The sequence below is a fragment of the Orcinus orca genome, chromosome 3, assembly GCF_937001465.1.
Source record: "Orcinus orca chromosome 3, mOrcOrc1.1, whole genome shotgun sequence".
Lineage (NCBI taxonomy): Eukaryota > Metazoa > Chordata > Mammalia > Artiodactyla > Delphinidae > Orcinus > Orcinus orca.
This window is the reverse complement of record NC_064561.1, coordinates 133,832,587-133,852,727: the sequence shown is the minus strand read 5'-3', so window position 1 is coordinate 133,852,727 and position 20,141 is coordinate 133,832,587. Positions and strand designations below refer to the sequence as shown.

At 37.2% G+C, this 20,141-nt stretch overlaps 1 protein-coding gene and 1 long non-coding RNA gene across 5 annotated transcripts in view; one reads left to right on the top strand and one right to left on the bottom strand.

The window, feature by feature from the left end:
- Positions 1–20,141, top strand: part of CWC27 (CWC27 spliceosome associated cyclophilin) — a 238,151-nt gene that overhangs the window by 168,039 nt on the left and 49,971 nt on the right. For all 4 annotated transcript variants that reach the window (XR_004483733.2, XM_033429886.2, XM_033429887.2 and 1 more), the window contains exon 13: positions 1,727–1,830. Coding sequence is in view for 3 of the 4 variants with exons in the window: in XM_033429886.2 (XP_033285777.1) it covers positions 1,727–1,830 (104 nt within the window). In the remaining variant the exon portion in view is untranslated. The remainder of the gene's footprint in view (positions 1–1,726; positions 1,831–20,141) is intronic.
- LOC117201672 (uncharacterized) overlaps positions 1–20,141 on the bottom strand; it is a 68,881-nt gene that overhangs the window by 15,824 nt on the left and 32,916 nt on the right. The gene's annotated exons all lie outside the window — the stretch shown is intronic.

Below are 20,141 nucleotides of genomic sequence, written 5' to 3'. Positions count from 1 at the left end.
AACCCTAACATGCTAGCAGCCCTCAGAATGCCTATGAAGATATTCTATAGAATTTATAGTTTTTCCTTAAAACTCGTCATTTAGCAACTATGGTAATGTATATATTTTCCACTGTTGTCCATGTGGGCATTAAATTTTGCAGAAACATATAAGGCACTTTTCACTATCATTTTTTGGCAATAACTGCCTTTGTTTCTTGCAGATATTTTTTTTTCTTTTTTCTTTTTTTTTGCAGATATTTTGACGTCACCTGTCTTTATTGAGCTTAGGTTCTAGACCACCAAAACCTACTTAATTTTTTCACGAACCATGGTCTTAATGATATTTTAGATAAATTCTGGAGCCTCCAAGTTGCTGTGATTCTTTATTATATTTGTTATTCACATATTGAACTATCACACACATTTTTCCTTAGGAAATGTAATTACAGTTGGCCCTTGAGCAACACAGCTTTGAACTTTGTGGGTCCACTTATATGTGAATTTCTTTCAGTAAATACGTACTACAGTTCTAGACCAACTGCAGTTGGTTGCATAACCACCAGTGTTGAGGGAGAGCTGGCTGTGAAGTTATGAGTGGATTTTCAACCGCCCAGAGGGTTGGTGCCCCTAACACTCATGCTGTTTAAGGGTCAACTGTATTTTAGTACTGAATTCAATGTACCAGCATCTTAATTAGAAACTTGAGTTTTTCAGACAACGTAGTACTTTATCCCATTTCACAGTTATGTACTTTTTAAAACTACAGAATAAAAAAACATTTCTCTAATTTCTGATTCTCTGCTCAAATTCTGAAGCAAACTGTTAAGGTATAGCCAGGGGACAATGTGATTAAAATTTCAGGCACCTGCTGTTTCCTCTTACCTACAAATGGCATTGGAGCCAAAAATAAAAATATCAGAGAAATAGTCCCTTTTTTACAAAAACACACTCAACATGATATTTATATCCTACTTCTTTCACTTAACAATAGCATATAATATTTCATGTGTATAATTTTAATAATAGTGTAATCACATATTCACTTTTTACCAAATTTATCTAGCTCCTTATTAATAGACATTTAACATGTTTCCATTTTTCACTTGTATGAATATTGCTGCAGTGCACATCTTTTGCATAAGCCATTTTCAGTGTTTCAGATTATTTTTCTACATGTATTCCCAGTATTGGAATTATTGAATCAAAGGGAATGATCATTTTAAAGTTTCTGATATGTATAAAAAACTTTCCAAAGATGTCACTCCAATTTACGCACCTTCCAACAATTAACATGTTCATTCATTTCACCTTCCCCAGCATTGACATTTTTATATTTTTGGAAATTTGTTCAATACTATTTGTTTTCGGTGTTTTGGTTTTGATTTCACATGTCTTAGTGAAGTACCTCCCTATCTTGTGGACACTAAAAACTTAGCTATTAGTAAGCATGCATTTTAAAGTTTAAACGTCTTCTACATAAACAAACTTATTTTCCCCAAATCAGAAAATAGTCACATATCCCTGAGGGAAAATGTCAGTGCAAGTGCAAATGGGGCAATGTCAAGGTTTGTGAATATCAATCACTGTTGCAGCTGGAAGGCAGTTTTGTTATTTTCCTTCAAAATGAAAAAAATTAAGTGTTTTACATCCTGGAAGGATATTTTCTTTTCTACCAAATTTAAGTGTCTCTTCTGAAATTATATTTATCCTTATCAGGAAACTTAGCAGTCTAATTGTTATTTCAGACCCTTGCGCTGCTGAACCAGTTTAAATCTAAACTCACTCAAGCAATTGCTGAAACTCCTGAAAATGACATTTCTGAAACAGAAGTAGAAGATGATGAAGGATGGTAAGGCCTTTGATTTCTTTATATTACCATGAACAAACAAGCTCAAAGCAGAGACACTATTAGGATATTTCTACTGTATCATCCCTTTTTTTTTGTCAGACTTTACCTTCCATTATACCCTCATCATTATAGGACCTCGGCACCGTTTTACTTCATTGCAGTTCAGTAAGCATTTATTTAGTGCTTGGTGTATTCCCAGTATTGTGCTAGCCAGTAGAAAATACACAGGAAATATATGACCCTATCCTTGCCCTAAATAACTTTCTAATATTGTGGAAAAGATAAGACTCACATTAAACAGCTAGAAAACAGCCTTAAAAGATTCTGAGTCATTAACTTTTTACACTTTCCCACAAACATTTTAGAACTCATTAGTCCATTTCATAATCCTACCAAGTTCCTCTTCAAATTATGACCTATAGGATCCTAGCAATACATGCATAGTTAACTTATTTTTATCTTTGGATATTTTTCAGCTTTTATTTAAGACACTGATAAGAAATAAAGGGATTAATGACTTGTATGTGTCCTGTGCTTAGCACTTTATCCTATACTGGCAAAAAGGAAAAAAAAGGAGTAAGCAGTGTGCTTTTCTCTTCTCACACTCCTCTGCCCTCCAGCTGACTCCACATGTAGTATATTAGGCCTCCCCGCACCTAACTGCCTCCACGCCCGCACTACACTCTGGCTCAGGCACATTGCTGTGAGCAAGCCAGTGGGTCACCCCCCACACATGACTCACCCTCTGGAGCCTCTGAACTGTCACATGTGCCATTACCCCAACCCAGAATCATAGCCTCACTCCTCTCTGCCAAACAGCATCTCTCCCCTATTTCAAAACTCTGTTCAACACTCCCATCCTCCAGGAAACCAGTCAGCAAGATTTGTTGAGCACTCACAAATCTAGAGGGTGGAGGAAAGAGGGCTGGAACACATATTAAAAAAGACATAAAAACACTTATTAAGAAAACATTTAAGCAAGTAAGGCTCTGCAACTATATATAACTTTAATCAAAAGGGCCGGGTGATGATGATTTGAATGGGATGAATCCTACCTACCATACGATCCTGGAAATACTTGTATATTTCTCGATATGTGATTTCTGTATGGTCTGGGTTATGATGCCAATTTTTGTAAAACCCTTGGTCTCTTTTAATAGGTTTCTATTACTTATGTGTATTTGTTTATACTTAAATTCAAAGTCGCTTAAGGCAGAAGCTGGCTCCTCCCATAGTTCTTTGCCAAAGGTGAAGGCTCAGTGAGTGTTGAATGACCCATAGAGATAAATGCACTTGCACAGAAAAACTTTCTGTTTTTTTATATGACTGGACAGGTTTAGTTTTATTTTGGATTCTTTGAATGTCTCAAAATATCTTTCAAATGTTTTGGGTTCAGCCACTACACACAAAAAAATGTTTTGCCAAGTCCTCTTCCCCTTATTTTTGAATCCATATGCATTTTTTAAGGAAATATGATCCATGTGTTTCTGATTCATTTACACTTAACTCATCAAGATGGTGTTTTGTAAGAGCAGTTTGATGCCCAATAAGTTTTTTTAACCTTCTTTTAAGCCATTTAAGTCCTTTTTTATTGAACAGGAAAGTCACCAACAAATTTAAACCCAGAAGTTTCATTTGAAACTCATAACCCACAGGATTCAAATTTACTTTCAACTTGGCAAGACCATTTACCTTCCCAAGGTTCTTCCTAGTCCCTTGGTTCAGTGTCCTCTCAGTTTGAATTCCTCATTAGCATCAGATATCAATTAGTGTTTTTGAAAGTGTCATTCTTGTTTTTGATGTGATTTCACAATACAATCAGTGTTCTAACATCCTCATTAGAGAGTTAAACAAATGGGGAAACTTCACCAGATTGGGGGAAAAAAAGACCACTGGTCAATGACATTGGCTAGTTCTCCATCTGGGGAATAAAAATAAGTGGTAAAGGAAGGGGAAGTAGGGTAAAGGAACCATTACCAGGGGTTCCTTTCTGCTTGCAATTGCAGTCACCTAACCAGAAAGTCAGAACTCTACACTATGTACCTACATACTTTTTGTATATTTTTTTAATCTAACATCTAATTAAAGTACCTTTAGTATTCTTACAGAATACATGGGGGCACTTATATACAGCCTTTTTGTTGCATTGTAGAATACTGAAATTTTGTAACCTGATAAGCAACAGCGTCGCTTCTGTTCATAAATAAACCAGTTCAGCTTTATCAAGTCCCTGGTGATTTAGATCATCTCTCATAAAGTATACTCCACTCGGAAAAGAAGTCTTGTATTCAAAATGATTTATAGCAAATATTATGACTTCATGGCATGTGCATGTGTGTTATGCATAAATTACATGGTTCCCAGACTATTTTGTAGGTCACGCTTGCCGCTTTTCTAAGAAGTGAAAGTCAGCCAGTGCTGTACTACACCGTCAGGGTCTGTTATCTGAGGTAAAATGATTGCTTCTAAGACATTTTTATGTGTCCACATGAGTGACCACACATTGAGGGATCATTTTCATTTTCTGTCAAGATAGAAACCATTACCAATTTGTTATGTTTTCTTTTACTTGGCAAACTGTTCTATTCACATTTTTGGCTGAGCTGCTGTGTTGGCATAGTATACAACAGACATTTGGGTACCATTCAGCAGCATTCTACTTTCTATGCAAAAAAAAAAAAAAAAAAAAAAGTGGGAGGGGGAGAGACAGAAAAGAAATATGATTCTATTGTAAACACTGTATATGGTGTTTGATAATTATTCCCAGATTTCACTGTCTAACAAGGCATTTAAGGAAGTGTTATTAGTAGATCTAAGCTGAAATGCATGATAGAAATTTTTCACTCAAAATTATTATCATTCTTCCTTTGTTGGGATATATACTGCCAATATTTGATAGTGGTAGTGACGGGCACCAGATTCTAGTATAGCAGCTAAAGGAGACTCTTTGCCACTACATTCCTTCATCCCACAGCATCACACACTCTTATAGCTATAGAAACCTTCTTCAAACATGGATTTTATAAAACCAATTAGATACACAGCAGGAGTTATCAGCCAAAGGATTCATATGACCATGTGGATGAAGTCCATATGCCATTTTGGGTTTGGTTAGATAAAGCTTGGTTAGCTCCCAAAAAAAGTTTTGAGAGCTGTCTGACAGGGCAGTAGAGAGACTTATAAAAAAGAAAGCCACCTGCTCCTTACACAACAAAATTGGCATTCTAAGGGGAGGGAAAAAATTAAATCTATGAGAGTAGACTGCAGTCTTGTGAACATTAACTATTCACTACTATGTTCCATTGAAAATTCTTTCCAGATTGTTAACATAAAACTTCACAACAAACATACAAGATAAAATAATAAACAATATAAATGTCTATCTGCCTTCCTCCCTTTTCCTCTCTCTCCCCCTCACCACTTTCCCTTAGTACATACAGTATTCAGTAATATAAGAATAGGAAAACACTAACAATTGCATGGTTGCCTCAAGTAAATATTTTAATTTTTTTATTATATAAAGAAAAGATATTCACTGTAGAAAAACCAGAGTATAGATCCCGCAAAAGAAGTAAATTAAATCACCTGTGATCCCAAACTCAACAATAAATACTATTAATTTATACACACATATATATATATGTGTGTGTGTGTGTATATATACCCTTCACATACTTTTATGCATATTTTAAGCAGAAATGAGATCACATAATACTACAGTTTTATAACTTGGTTTTTTTCCCTCAGCAATATATAGTGAGTACTTTTCCTTGCCATACGTAATTTTATGATATACTGTTTGAATTCTGTACTGTGACCATATAGTATTCCATTATATGCTGAACCATGGTTTACTTGATCAGCGCCATGTTGTCAGATATTTAGGCTCTTTCCTAAATGTTTTTATTATTATACACAGCACTGTAATGAACATCCTTATATCTATGTCATTGCTGCTTTTCTCAGGACAAATTTCTAAAACTGGAATTGCTTAGTCAGTGGGTATGCATGTTAGGCTCTGCTAAATATTTTCAAATGGCCCTACCAAAATGTCATTCCAATTTATACTCCCAAGTAAATATCATTTTTATGACTTGCTTTTAGGGCTGTTAGAATCATAAGAATTAATTAAGGTACTTTGCAGCATTTGAGAATAACATTTTAGAAGAAGTGCTTTGCCCTTGTAAACTTTTAAAAAATACACAGTCTGGTTTGCTTCTGTTTTTAATATAGCTGGTACAAATTCCAATGTAACTCCGCAAGATCATCAGCTCTAAGTATTCTTGTTCTTGGTGCTAAAAAAGGCTCCAGGATAATCCTATGGGTTAGAACTTTATGATCTAGATTTTTTTTTCAGTTTTATTACTACACCTTGGCTTGCATTAAAAATCAGTCTTGTCTATCAGCCAGACAGTTTGTTTCTGCTAAAGACTGGAGTTCTGAGAACCAAGTTAGCATAGCATGGAAGCAACAAGTACCAGTTGTCTTGAGTATCCAAAACAGTGAAAAACAGTGAAAACTTAATAATGCAGATGTTAAAAAAAAAAGAGATTATAAACTGTTAGACCCATTTAGACCTCGTTATAAGATACCATTAAAGGATGTAGCCTCATTTCATTGTTAATATTGGCAAAGCTTTAAACACCTTTTATATGTAATACTATAGTGACAGATGTAATACATATTGTATATGATTTGGTCATGTATTGAGTGAAAGGTGCTGTGACAACAAATCAATATTTTAATTATAGTCCCCACTTCATTCAAGCAGGACATTGCCAGGCATGGGTAACAAGCTGGTGTAGACAAACACAAATACAGCTCTAAGGAGACTGTGAGACTGATGAAAGCCCAGGTTAGCCAAGTGAGAGAACTTTACCCTTTAGTGTAGGTGGGACAGCAGGTCTCAAACTGTTGGTCTCTGGACCACTTTTATACTCTTAAAAATTACTGAGGACCCCAAAGAGCTTTTGTTATGTGAAATATATTTATTGATATTTACCTTATTAGAAATTAATACTAAGAAATTTTAAATCACTTCAAAATAACAATAATGAACCTATTACATGTTAACATAAATAACATATTTTTATGAAGAATAATTACATTTTCAAAGCAGAAAATATAGTGAGAAGAGTGGTATTGATTTACTTTTTTTCATATCTCTAATGTCTAGCGTAACAGGAGCAGCTGGATTCTCATATCTGCTTCTGCATTTCACTCTGTTTTGATCTCATATTTACATTATGTGTTCTCTGAAATTTTTCACTGTACATTCATGAGAGGATGAGAATAATGAGGGCAAATAATGTCTTAGTATTCATACAAAAATAATTTTGACATTGCAGGCACAGTGATCCCCAGTACTTTGAGAACTGCTGGGTTATAGCATATCTAGTCACTGTGTGTGTCATGATGGTCCTTATTTATCAGAGGTTATGACCCAATCTGTAGGTCCTGGGAAGCTTCATTCCAGATCCTGGTTTGTGATCCTTGTTCTCAAGTGATACCAAAGTAGTGCTTTCTGAATTAAATGTGCCCAGCACCATTGGCCTAGACCTGTTACAGCACAATTCTTACCACTTCCACAGCAACCCCTTACTGGCCCTCAACTGCTTTGGAATGGTCTGTGGCATGCCAGTTTGATTTTATTGTTCTTGTTTGTTTTTCCCCAGCTCAATTACATTGAGATATTAATATATAACATTGTTTAAGGAGTACAGTATAATGATTTGATACACAAATATATTGTGAAATGTGTACCACAGTAAGGTTAGTTAACACATCCTTCACCTCACATAATTACCATTTTGTTGCTGTACCCCCCAGAACTTATCCATCTTATAACTGAAAATTTAAACCCTTTGACCAGAATCTCATTTCCTCCACCCCCTAACCCCTGACAACCACCATTCTACTGCTTCCATGATTTCAGTGTTTTGGGATTCCACATATAAGTGGGATCATAAACTATTTGTCTTTCTCTATCTAGTTTATTTCATTACTTAGCATAATGCCCTCAAGGTTTTTCTTCTATAAGGTTGGCCATAAGATCTTATGGAAAAACCTGAACGAACTTTTTGGCCAACCTAATATTTTATGCCTGAATAATATTTCATTGTATATATATGTATGTGTGTGTGTGTGTGTGTGTGTGTATATATATATATATATATATATATATATATATCACATTTTCTTTCTCCATTTCTTTGTCGATGTACACTTAGGTTGTTTTCATGTCTTGGCTATAGTGAATAATGCTACAATGAACATGGTAGTGCAGCTATCTCTTTTAAGACAGTGATTTTGTTTCCTTCAGATATATACATAGAAGTGGGATTGATGGATCATATGGTAATTCTATTTTTAATTTCTTGAGGAACCTTCATACTATTTCCACAGTGCTGTACCAAATTACATTCCCACCAACAGTACATAATGGTTCCCTTTTCTCCACATCCTCACCAGCATTTGTTACTGCTTCTCTTTTTGACAGTAGCCATTCTAACCGGTATAGGGTGTTATATCATTGTGATTTTGATTTGTATTCCCTTCTGATTAGTGATGCTGAGCATTTTTTCATGTACTTGTTGACCATTTGTATGTCTTCTTTGGAGAAATGTCTATTCAGATCCTCTGCCCATTTTTCAGTAAGATTGGTTTTAATTGCTTTTGAGTTATGTAAGTTCCTTATATATTTTGGATATTAACGCCTTATCAGTATATAGTTTGCTAATATATTCTCCTTTTCATTTTGTTGATATTTTTTTCCCACGGGGAAGGTTTTTAGTTTTAAATGTAGTCCTACTTCTTAACATTTGCTTTTGTTGCTGTGCTTTTGATGTCATATCCGAAAAGTGTTTGCCATGACCAATGTCAAGGAGCTTTTTTCTTATGTTTTCTTCTAGGAGTTTTACTGTTTCAGGTCTTATGTTTAAATCCTTAATCATTTCGAGTTAATTTTTGTGAATGGTATTATATGAATTAAGGGTCCAATTTCATTCTTTTGCATGTGAATATCCAGTTTTCCCAGAACCATTTGTTGAAGAAACTGTCCTTACCCCATTGGGTATTACTGGTTCCCTTATCAAATATTGGGTTGGCCATAAAAGTTCATTTGGGTTTTTCTGTAAGATGTTACAGAAAAACCTGAACGAACTGTTATGGCCAACCCAATATTAGTTAACCATATATGCATGGGTTTATTTCTGGGTTCTTGATTCTGTTTCACTGGTCTGTGTGTCTGTTTTTATGCCAGTACCATACTGTTTTGATTACTATAGATTTGTATTAGAGTTTGAAATCAGGAAATGTGATACCTTCAGCTTTATTCTTGTTTCTCAGAATTGCTTTGGCTGTTCTGAGTCTTTTGTGGTTCCATACAAATTTTAGGGGGGTTTTTTTCCTGCAAAAAAATACATGCCATTGGAATTTTGATTGAAATTGTATTGAATCTATAGAAGACCTTCGATGGTATAGACATTTTAAAAATATTAACTCTTCTGATCCATGAGATATCTTTCCATTTATTTGTGTCTTCTTCAATTTCCTTCATCAGTGTCTTACAGTTTTTGGTGTATAGATCTTTTACTTCCTTGGTTAAATTTATCCCTAAGCATTCTTTTTTTATGCCACTGAAAATGGGATTTTTAAAATTTCTTTTTCAGATAGTTCATTGTTACTTTACAGAAATGTTTTGATTTTGTACATTGATTTCATATCATGAAATTTTATGAAATTCATTTATTAGTTCCTATGGCTTTTGGTTGGAGTCTTTAGAATTTTCTATGCATAAGATCATGTCATCAGCAGACAGAGAAAATTTTACTTCCTCCTTTCCAATTTGGATACCTTATTTTTTTTTCCTTAATTGTTTGGGCTAGGACTTCCAGTATGGTGTTGAATAGTTGTGGTAATAGTGGGCACTCATGTCTTGTTACCAGTCTTAGAAGGAAAGCTTTCAACCTTTCAGCACTGAGTATGATGTTTGCTGTAGGGTTTGCAATATATGGCCTTTATCTTGTTAAGTAATGTTCCTTCTATAACCGATGTATTAAGAGTGTTTATCATGAAAGGATGTTGAATTTTATCAAATGCTTTTCTGTGTCTATTGCAATCATGCTTTAATTTTTTGTCTTTCATTCTATTAATGTGGTATATAACATTTATTGGTTTGCATATGTTGAACCATCCATACATCTCAGGGATAAATCACACTTGATCGTGGTGTGTGATGCTTTTAATGTGCTGTTGAATTCAGTTAGCTAGTAATTTGTTGAGAATTTTGCATCCATACTCATCAGAACTATTGGCCAATAGTTTTAATTTCTTGTAGTGTCCTTATCTGACTTTGGCATCAAAGTAATTCTGGCCTCATAAAATGAGGCTGGAAGTGTTGCCTCCCCTTCAATTTTTTGGAACAGTTTGAGAATAATCGATTCTTCTTTAAATGTATGGTAGAATTTGCCCATGAAGCCATCTGGTCCTGAGCTTTTCTTTGTTGGGAGGTTTGTGATTACTGATTCAGTCTTTTTACTTGTTATTGATCTGTTCAGATTTTCTATTTCTTCATGATTCACACAGTAGTCTCATGCTCCATTGTATTTCTGTGGCATCAGTTGTAGTGTTTCCACTTTCATTTCTAATTTTATTTGAGTCCTCTCTCTCTTTTTCTTGGTAAGTCTGGCTAAAGGGTTATCAATTTTATTTTTCAAAAAAACCACCTCTTAGATATGTTGATCTTTTCTATTATTCTTTCCTCTATTTCATTTATTTCTGCTCTGATCTTTGTTATCTCCTTTTATCTGCTAACTTTGGCTTAGTTTGTTCTTCTTTTTCTAGTCCCTTGAGGTGTAAAGTTAGGTTGTTTATTTGAGATCTCTTTTTGTTTAACGTATGCATTTATCACTATAAATGTTCCTCTTAGTACTACTTTTGCTACATACCATAAGTTTTGCAATGTTGTGTTTCCATTTTTATTTGTTTCAAGATATATTTTGATTTTCTTTTTGATTTCAACTTTGACCGATTTGTTGTTCAGGAGTATGTAGTTTAATTTTCCACTTATTTGTGAATTTTCCAGTTCTCTTCCTCGTCATTGATTTATAGTTTCATACCATTGTGGTTGGGAAAGACCCTTGGTATGATTTCACTGTTTCTAAATTTGCTAAGACTTGTTTTGTGACCTAATGTATGATCTAACCTAGAGGATGTTGTGTGTCCACTGGAGAAGATTGTGTATTTTGCTGCTGTTGGATGGAATATTCTGTATACGTCTGTTAAGTCTTTAAGGTATAGTTTAAGCCCAAGGTTTCCTTGTTGATTTTCTGCCTGGATGATCTATCCATTGTTGAAAGTAGGGTACTGAAATCCCTTACTGTGGTTGTATTGTCATCTGTTTCTCCCTTAAGATCTGTTAGCATCTGCTTAATATTTTAGGTGCTCTGATGTTGGGTACATATATATTTACAATTGTTATATCCTCTCAGTGAATTGGTCCCTTTATCATTATATAGTAACCTTCTTTGTCTCCTGTTATCATTTTTTCCTTAAAGTTTATTTTGTCCGATATAAGTATAGCTACCCTTGCTTTCTTTTCGTTTCCATTTGTGTAGAATATCTTTTTCCATCCCTTCACTTTAAGCCTCTGTGTGTCCTTGAATCTGAAGTGAGTCTCTTGTAGGCAGCATATAATTGGGTCTATTTTTTTTTCCATCCAGCCATTCTATACCTTTTGATTAAAAATTCAATCCATTTACATATAAAGTAATTATTGATAGGTAAGAATTTACTATGCTTAATCTTGTTAGTTGTTTTCTACCTGTTCTGTATATCTTTTGTTCCTTTCTTTCTTGCTGTCTTCCTTTGTGAGTTGATGATTTTCCATACTGGTGTACTTTGATTCCCTTCTCTTTATCTTGTGAGTATCTGCTATAGGTTTTTGTTTTGTGGTTACCCTGAGGCTTACTTAAAACAGTCTATTATAAGCATCTGATAACAGTTTAACTTTGATCACATTCCAAAACTCTGCTCTTTTACTCCCCACATTTTGTTTTTGATGTCACAAATTACATCATCTTATATTGTGTATCCAGTAACAAATTATTGTAACTATAGTTGTTTTTAGTACTTTTGTCCTTTAACGTTTAGAGAGTTAAGTAGCTACCACACCACTATATTACAGTACTAGAGTATTTTCAATCTAAATATATACTCATCTTTACCGGTGTGTTGTATGTTTTCATGTTAATAACTAGCATCTTTTTGTTTCAGCTGAAGAATTCATTTCAGCATTTCTTGTAAGGCAGGTTTTGTGATGATAAACTCCATCCATTTTTGTTTGTTTGGGAAAGTTTTTATCTCACCTTCACTTCTGAAGGACAACTTTGTTAGGTAAAGTATCCTTGGTTGGCAGTTCTTTCTTTCAGCACTTTAAATGTATCATCTCACTGTCCCCTGGCCTGCAATGTTTCTGCTGACAAATCTGCTGATAGCCTTATGGGGGTTGCCTTGTATGAAAGACGTCTTTTCTCTAGCTGCTTTTAAAATTCATTTTCTTTTATTGTAGACAGTTTTACTGTAATGCATCTTAGAGAAGATTGTTCTAAATTGGAGAGCTTCCCTGGTGGCGCAGTGGTTGACAGTCTGCCTGCTGATGCAGGGGACACGGGTTCATGCCCCATTCCAGGAAGATCCCAAATTCCACGGAGCGGCTGGGCCTGTGAGCCATGGCTGCAGGGCCTGCACATCCAGAGCCTGTGCTCCGCAACGGGAGAGGACACAACAGTGAGAGGCCCGCGTACCACAAAAAAAATAATAAATAAAATAAAATAAATTGGAATTATGGGGTGACCTATTAGCTTCATAAACTTGTATGTCCAAATCTCTCCCCAGATGTAGGAAGTTCAAAGCCATCATTTTTTTTTTTTAAACATCTTTATTGGAGTATGACTGCTCTACAATGGTGTGTTAGTTTCTGCTTTATAACAAAGTGAATCAGTCATACATATACATATGTTCCCATATCTCTTCCCTCTTGCATCTCCCTCCCTACCACCCGCCCTATCCCACCCCTCCAGGTGGTCAAAAAGCACTGAACTGATCTCCCTGTACTATGCTGCTGCTTCCCACTAGCTACCTACCCTACGTTTGGTAGTGTACACATGTCCATGCCACTCTCTCACTTTGTCACAGCTTACCCTTCCCCCTCCCCATATCCTCAAGTCCGTTCTCTAGTAGGTCTGTGTCTTTATTCCTGTCTTGCCTCTAGGTTCTTCATGACCTTTTTTTTTTTCTTAGATTCCATATATATGTGTTAGCATACGGTATTTGTTTTTCTCTTTCTGACTTACTTCACTCTGTATGACAGACTCTAGGTCCATCCACCTCACTACAAATAACTCAACTTCATTTCCTTTTATGGCTGAGTAATATTCCATTGTATATATGTGCCACATCTTGTTTATCCATTCATCTGTTGATGGACACTTAGGTTGCTTCCATGTGCTGGGTAAATAGTGCTGCAATGAACATTGTGGTACATGACTCTTTCTGAATTATGGTTTTCTCAGGGTATATGCCCACTCGTGGGATTGCTGGGTCATATGGTAGTTCTATTTTTAGTTTTTTAACAAACCTCCATACTGTTCTCCATAGTGGCTGTATCAATTTACATTCCCACCAACAGTGCAAGAGGGTTCCGTTTTCTCCACACCCTCTCCAGCATTTATTGTTTCTAGATTTTTTGATGATAGCCATTCTGACCGGTGTGAGGTGATATCTCATTGTAGTTTTGGTTTGCATTTCTCTAATGATTAATGATGTTGAGCATTCATTCATGAGTTTGTTGGCAATCTGTATATCTTCTTTGGAGAAATGTCTGTTTAGGTCTTCTGCCCAGTTTTGGACTGGGATGTTTGTTTTTTTGATATTGAGCTGCATGAACTGCTTGTAAATTTTGGAGATTAATCCTTTGTCAGCTGCTTCATTTGCAAATATTTTCTCCCATTCTGAGGGTTGTCTTTTGGCCTTGTTTATGGTTTCCTTTGCTGTGCAAAAGCTTTTAAGTTTCATTAGGTCCCATTTGTTTATTTTTGCTTTTACTTCCATTTCTCTAGGAGGTGGGTCAAAAAGGATCTTGCTGTGATTTATGTCATAGAGTGTTCTGCCTATGTTTTCCTCTAAGAGTTTGATAGTGTCTGGCCTTACATTTAGGTCTTTAATCCGTTCTGAGTTTATTTTTGTTTTTGGTGTTAGGGAGTATTGCAATTTCATTCTTTTACATGTACCTGTCCAGTTTTCCCAGTACCACTTATTGAAGAGGTTGTCTTTTCTCCATTGTATATTCTTGCCTCCTTTATCAAAGGTAAGGTGACCATATGTGCGTGGGTTTATCTCTGGGCTTTCTATCCTGTTCCATTGATCTATATATCTGTTTTTGTGCCAGTACCATACTGTATTGATTACTGTAGCTTTGTAGTATAGTCTGAGGTCAGGGAGCCTGATTCCTCCAGCTCTGTTTTTCTTTCTCAAGATTGCTTTGGCTATTCAGGGTCTTTTGCATTTCCATACAAATTGAAAAATTTTTTGTTCTAGTTCTGTGAAAAATGCCATTGATAGTTTGATAGGGATTGCATTGAATCTGTACATTGCTTTGGGTAGTAGAGTCATTTTCACAATGTTGATTCTTCCAATCCAAGAACATGGTATATCTCTCCATCTATTTGTATCATCTTTAATTTCTTTCATCAGTGTCTTATAATTTTCTGCATACAGGTCTTTTGTCTCCTTAGGTAGGTTTATTCCTAGATATTTTATTATCTTTGTTGCAATGGTAAATGGGAGTGTTTTCTTAATTTCACTTTCAGATTTTTCATCATTAGTGTACAGGAATGCAAGTGATTTCTGTGCATTAATTTTGTATCCTGCTACTTTACCAAATTCATTGATTAGCTCTAGTAGTTTTCTGGTAGCATCTTTAGGATTCTCTATGTATAGTATCATGTCATCTGCAAACAGTGACAACTTTACTTTTTTCTTTTCCGGTACGCAGGCCTCTCACTGTTGTGGCCTCTTCCATTGTAGAGCACAGGCTCCGGACGCGCAGTCTCAGCGGCCATGGCTCACAGGCCTAGCCGCTTCACAGCATGTGGGATCTCCCGGACTGGGGTATGAAACCGTGTCCCCTGTATTGACAGGCAGACTCTCAACCACTGCGCCACCAGGGAAGCCCACTTCTTCTTTTCCAATTTGGATTCCTTTTATTTCTTTTTCTTCCCTGATTGGTGTGGCTAAAACTTCCAAAACTATGTTGAATAATAGTGGTGAGAGTGGGCAACCTTGTCTTGTACCTGATCTTAGTAGAAATGGTTTCAGTTTTTCACCATGGAGGACGATGTTGGCTGTGGATTTATCATATATGGCCCTTATTATGTTGAGGAAAGTTCCCTCTATGCCTACTTTCTGCAGGGTTTTTATCATAAATGGGTGTTGAATTTTGTCAAAAGCTTTCTCTGCATCTATTGAGATGATCATATGGTTTTTCTCCTTCAATTTGTTAATATGGTGTATCACATTGATTGATTTGCGTATATTGAAGAATCCTTGCATTCCTGGGATAAACCCCACTTGATCATGGTGTATGATCCTTTTAATGTGGTGTTGAATTCTGTTTGCTAGTATTTTGTTGAGGAATTTTGCATCTATGTTCCTTAGTGATATTGGCCTGTAGTCTTCTTTCTTTGTGACATCTTTGTCTGGTTTTGGTGTCAGGGTGATGGTGGCCTCGTAGAATGAGTTTGAGAGTGTTCCTCCCTCTGCTATATTTTGGAAGAGTTTGAGAAGGATAGGTTAGCTCTTCTCTAAATGTTTGATAGAATTCACCGGTGAAGCCATCTGGTCCTGGGCTTTTGTTTGTTGGATGATTTTTAATCACAGTTTCAATTTCAGTGCTTGTGACTGGTCTGTTCATATTTTCTATTTCTTCCTGGTTCAGTCTCAGAACGTTGTGCATTTCCAAGCATTTGTCCGTTTCTTCCAGGTTGTCCATTTTATTGGCATAGAGTTGCTTGTAGTAATCTATCATGATCCTTTGTATTTCTGCAGTGGCAGTTGTTACTTCTTTTTCATTTCTAATTCTATTGATTTGAGTCTTCTCCCTTTTTTTCTTGATGAGTCTGGCTAATGGTTTATCAATTTTGTTTATCTTCTCAAAGAACCAGATTTTAGTTTTATTGATCTTTGCTATCGTTTCCTTCATTTCTTTTTCATTTATTTCTGCTCTGATATTTATGATTTCTTTCCTTCTGCTAACTTTGGGGGGTTTTTTTGTTCTTCTTTCTCTAATTGCTTTAGGTGTAAGGTTAGGTTGTTTATTTGAGATGTTTCTTGTTTCTTAAGGTAGGATTATATTGCTATAAACTTCCCTCTTAGAACTGCTTTTGCTGCATCCCATAGGTTTTGGGTCATCGAGTTTTCATTGTCATTTGTTTCTAGGTATTTTTTGATTTCCTCTTTGATTTCTTCAGTGATCTCTTGGTTATTAAGTAATGTATTGTTTAGCCTCCATGTGCTTGTATTTTTTACAGATCTTTTCCTGTAATTGATATCTAGTCTCATAGCGTTGTGGTCAGCAAAGATATTTGATATGATTTCAATTTTCTTAAACTTACCAAGGCTTGATTTGTGACCCAAGATATGATCTCTTCTGGAGAATGTTCCATGAGCACTTGAGAAGAATGTGTATTCTGTTGTTTTGGGATGGAATGTCCTATAAATATCAATTAAGTCCATCTTGTTTAATGTATCACTTAAAGCTTGGGTTTCCTTATTTCTTTTCATTGTGGATGATCTGTCCATTGGTGAAAGTGGGGTGTTAAAGTCCCCTACTATGATTGTGTTACTGTTGATTTCCCCTTTTATGGGTGTTAGCATGTGCCTTATGTATTGAGGTGCTCTTATGTTGGGTGCATAAATATTTACAATTGTTATATCTTCTTTTTGGATCTATCCCCTGATCATTATGTAGTATCCTTCTTTATCTCTTGTAATAGTCTTTATTTTAAAGTCTATTTTGTCTGATATGAGAATTGCTACTCCAGCTTTCTTTTGATTTCCATTTGCGTGGAATATCTTTTTCCATCCCCTCACATTCAGTCTGTGTGTGTCCCTAGGTCTGAAGTGGGTCTCTTGTAGACAGCATATATACGGGTCTTGTTTTTGTATCCATTCAGCCAGTCTATGTCTTTTGGTTGGAGCATTTAATCCATTTACATTTAAGGTAATTATCGATATGTATGTTCCTATTCCCATTTTCTTAATTGTTTGGGGTTTGTTATTGTAGGTCTTTTCCTTCTCTTGTGTTTCCTGCCTAGAGACTTTCCTTTAGCATTTGTTATAAAGCTGGTTTGGTGGTGCTGAATTCTATTAGCTTTTGCTTGTCTGTAAAGGTTTTAATTTCTCCATGAAATCTGAATGAGATCCTTGCTGGGTAGAGTAATCTTGGTTGTAGGTTTTTCTCGTTCATCACTTTAAATATGTCCTGCCACTCCCTTCTGCCTTGCAGAGTTTCTGCTGAAAGATCAGCTGTTAATCTTATGGGGATTCCCTTGTGTGTTATTTGTTGTTTTTCCCTTGCTGCTTTTAATATGTTTTCTTTGTATTTAATTTTTGATAGTTTGATTAATATGTGTCTTGGTGTGTTTCTCCTTGGATTTATCCTATATGGGACTCTCTGTGCTTCCTGTACTTGATTAACTATTTCCTTTCTCATATAAGGGAAGTTTTCAACTATATTCTCTTCAAATATTTTCTCAGTCCCTTTCTTTTTCTCTTCTTCTTCTGGGACCCCTATAATTCGAATGTTGGTGCATTTAATGTTGTCCCAGAAGTCTCTGAGACTGTCCTCAGTTCTTTTCATTCTTTTTTCTTTATTCTGCTCTGCAGTAGTTATTTCCACTATTTTATCTTCTAGGTCACTTATCCATTCTTCTGCCTCAGTTATTCTGCTATTGATCCCTTCTAGAGAATTTTTAATTTCATTTATTGTGTTGTTCATCATTGTTTGTTTGCTCTTTAGTTCTTCTAGTTCCTTGTTAAATGTTTCTTGTATTTTCTCTATTCTATTTCCAAGATCATCTTTACTATCATTATTCTGAATTCTTTTTCAGGTAGACTGCCTATTTCCTCTTCATTTGTTAGGTCTGATGGGTTTTTACCTTGCTCCTTCATCTTCTGTGTGTTTGTCTGTCTTCTCATTTTGCTTAACTTACTATGTTTGGGGTCTCCTTTTCACAGGCTGCAGGTTCATAATTCCCATTGTTTTTGGTGTTTGTTTCCAGTGGCTAAGGTTGGTTCAGTGGGTTGTGTAGGCTTCCTGGTGGTGGGGACTAGTGCCTGTGTTCTGGTGGATGAGGCTGGATCTTGTCTTTCTGGTGGGCAGGTCCACGTCTGGTGGTGTGTTTTGGGGTGTCTGTGGCCTTATTATGATTTTACGCAGCCTCTCTGCTAATGGATGGGGTTGTGTTCCTGTCTTGCTAGTTGTTTGGCTTAGGGTGTCCAGCACTGTAGCTTGCTGGTCGTTGAGTGAAGCTGGGTCTTGGCGTTGAGATGGAGATCTCTGGGAGATTTTTGCCATTTGGTATTAACGTGGAGCTGGGAGGTCTCTTGTGGACCAGTGTCCTGAAGTTGGCTCTCCCACCTCAGAGGCACAGCCCTGATGCCTGGCTGGAGCACCAAGAGCTTTTCATCCACATGGTTCAGAATAAAAGGGAGAAATAATAGAAAGAAAGAAAGAGAGAGAGAGAGGGAGGGAGGGAGGGAGGAGATAAAATAAAGTAAAATAAAATAAGTTATTAAAATAAAAAAATAATTATTAAGAAAAAAAATTTTTAATTAAAAAAAAAAAGAACCTTAAAATGGTAAAAGCAAAGCTATACAGACAAAATCACACACAGAAGCATACACATACACACTCACAAAAAGAGAAAAAGGGAAGAAAATATATATATATCTCTTTGCTCCCAAAGTCCACCTCCTCAATTTGGGCTGATTTCGTTGTCTATTCAGGTATTCCACAGATGCAGGGTACATCAAGTTGATTGTGGGGATTTAATCCGCTGCTCCTGAGGCTGCTGGGAGAAATTTCCCTTTCTCTTCTTTGTTCACGCAGCTCCCGGGGTTCAGCTGTGGATTTGGCCCCGCCTTTGCTTGTAGGTCACCTGAGGGCATCTGTTCCCGCTCAGACAGGACGGGGTTAAAGGAGCAGCTGATTTGGGGACTCTGGCTCACTCAGGCCAGGGGGGAGGGAGGGGTACGGATGCTGGGCGAGCCTGCGGGGCAGAGGCCGGCGTGACGTTGCACCAGCCTGAGGTGCGCCGTGAGTTCTTACCGGGAAGTTGTCCCTGGACCACGGGACCCTGGCAGTGGTGGGCTGCACAGGCTCCTGGGAGGGGAGGTGTGGAGAGTGACCTGTGCTTGCACACAGGCCTCTTGGTGGCTGCAGCAGCAGCCTTAGCGTCCCATGCCCGTCTCTGGGGTCCACGCTGATAGCCACGGCTCACGCCCGTCTCTGGAGCTCCTTTAAGCAGCGCTCTTAAGCCCCTCTCCTCACGCAGCAGGAAACAAAGAGGGAAGAACAAGTCTCTTGCCTCTTCGGCAGGTCCAGACTTTTTCCCGGACTCCCTCCCGGCTAGCTGTAGTGCACTAGTCCCTTCAGGCTGTGTTCACGCCGCCAACCCCAGTCCTCTCCCTGGGATCCGACCTCTGAAGCCCAAGCCTCAGCTCCCAGCCACTGCCCGCCCTGGAGGGTGAGCAGACGAGCCTCTCGGGCTGGTGAGTGCCGGTCGGCACCAATCCTCTGTGCGGGAGTCTCTCCGCTTTGCCCTCCGCACCCATTGCTGCACTCTCCTCCGTGGCTCCGAAGCTTCCCCCCCGCCACCCGCAGTCTCCGCCCGCGAAGGGGCCTTCTAGTGTGTGGAAACCTTTCCTCCTTCACAGCTCCCTCCCAGTGATGCAGGTCACATCCCTATTGTTTTGTCTCTGTTTTTTCTTTTTTCTTTTGCCCTACCCAGGTACCTGGGGGGTTTCTTGCCTTTTGGAGGTCTGAGGTCTTCTGCCAGTGTTCAGTAGGTGTTCTATAGGAGCTGTTCCACATGTAGATGTATTTCTGATGTATTTGTGGAGAGGAAGGTGATCTCCATGTCTTACTCTTCCGCCATCTTGATGCTCCTCCCCATTATTTCTTTAAATAAGCTTTCTGCCCCTTTAACCTTCTCTTCCCTTCTGGGCCTCCAATGAGAGATAGATTGTAT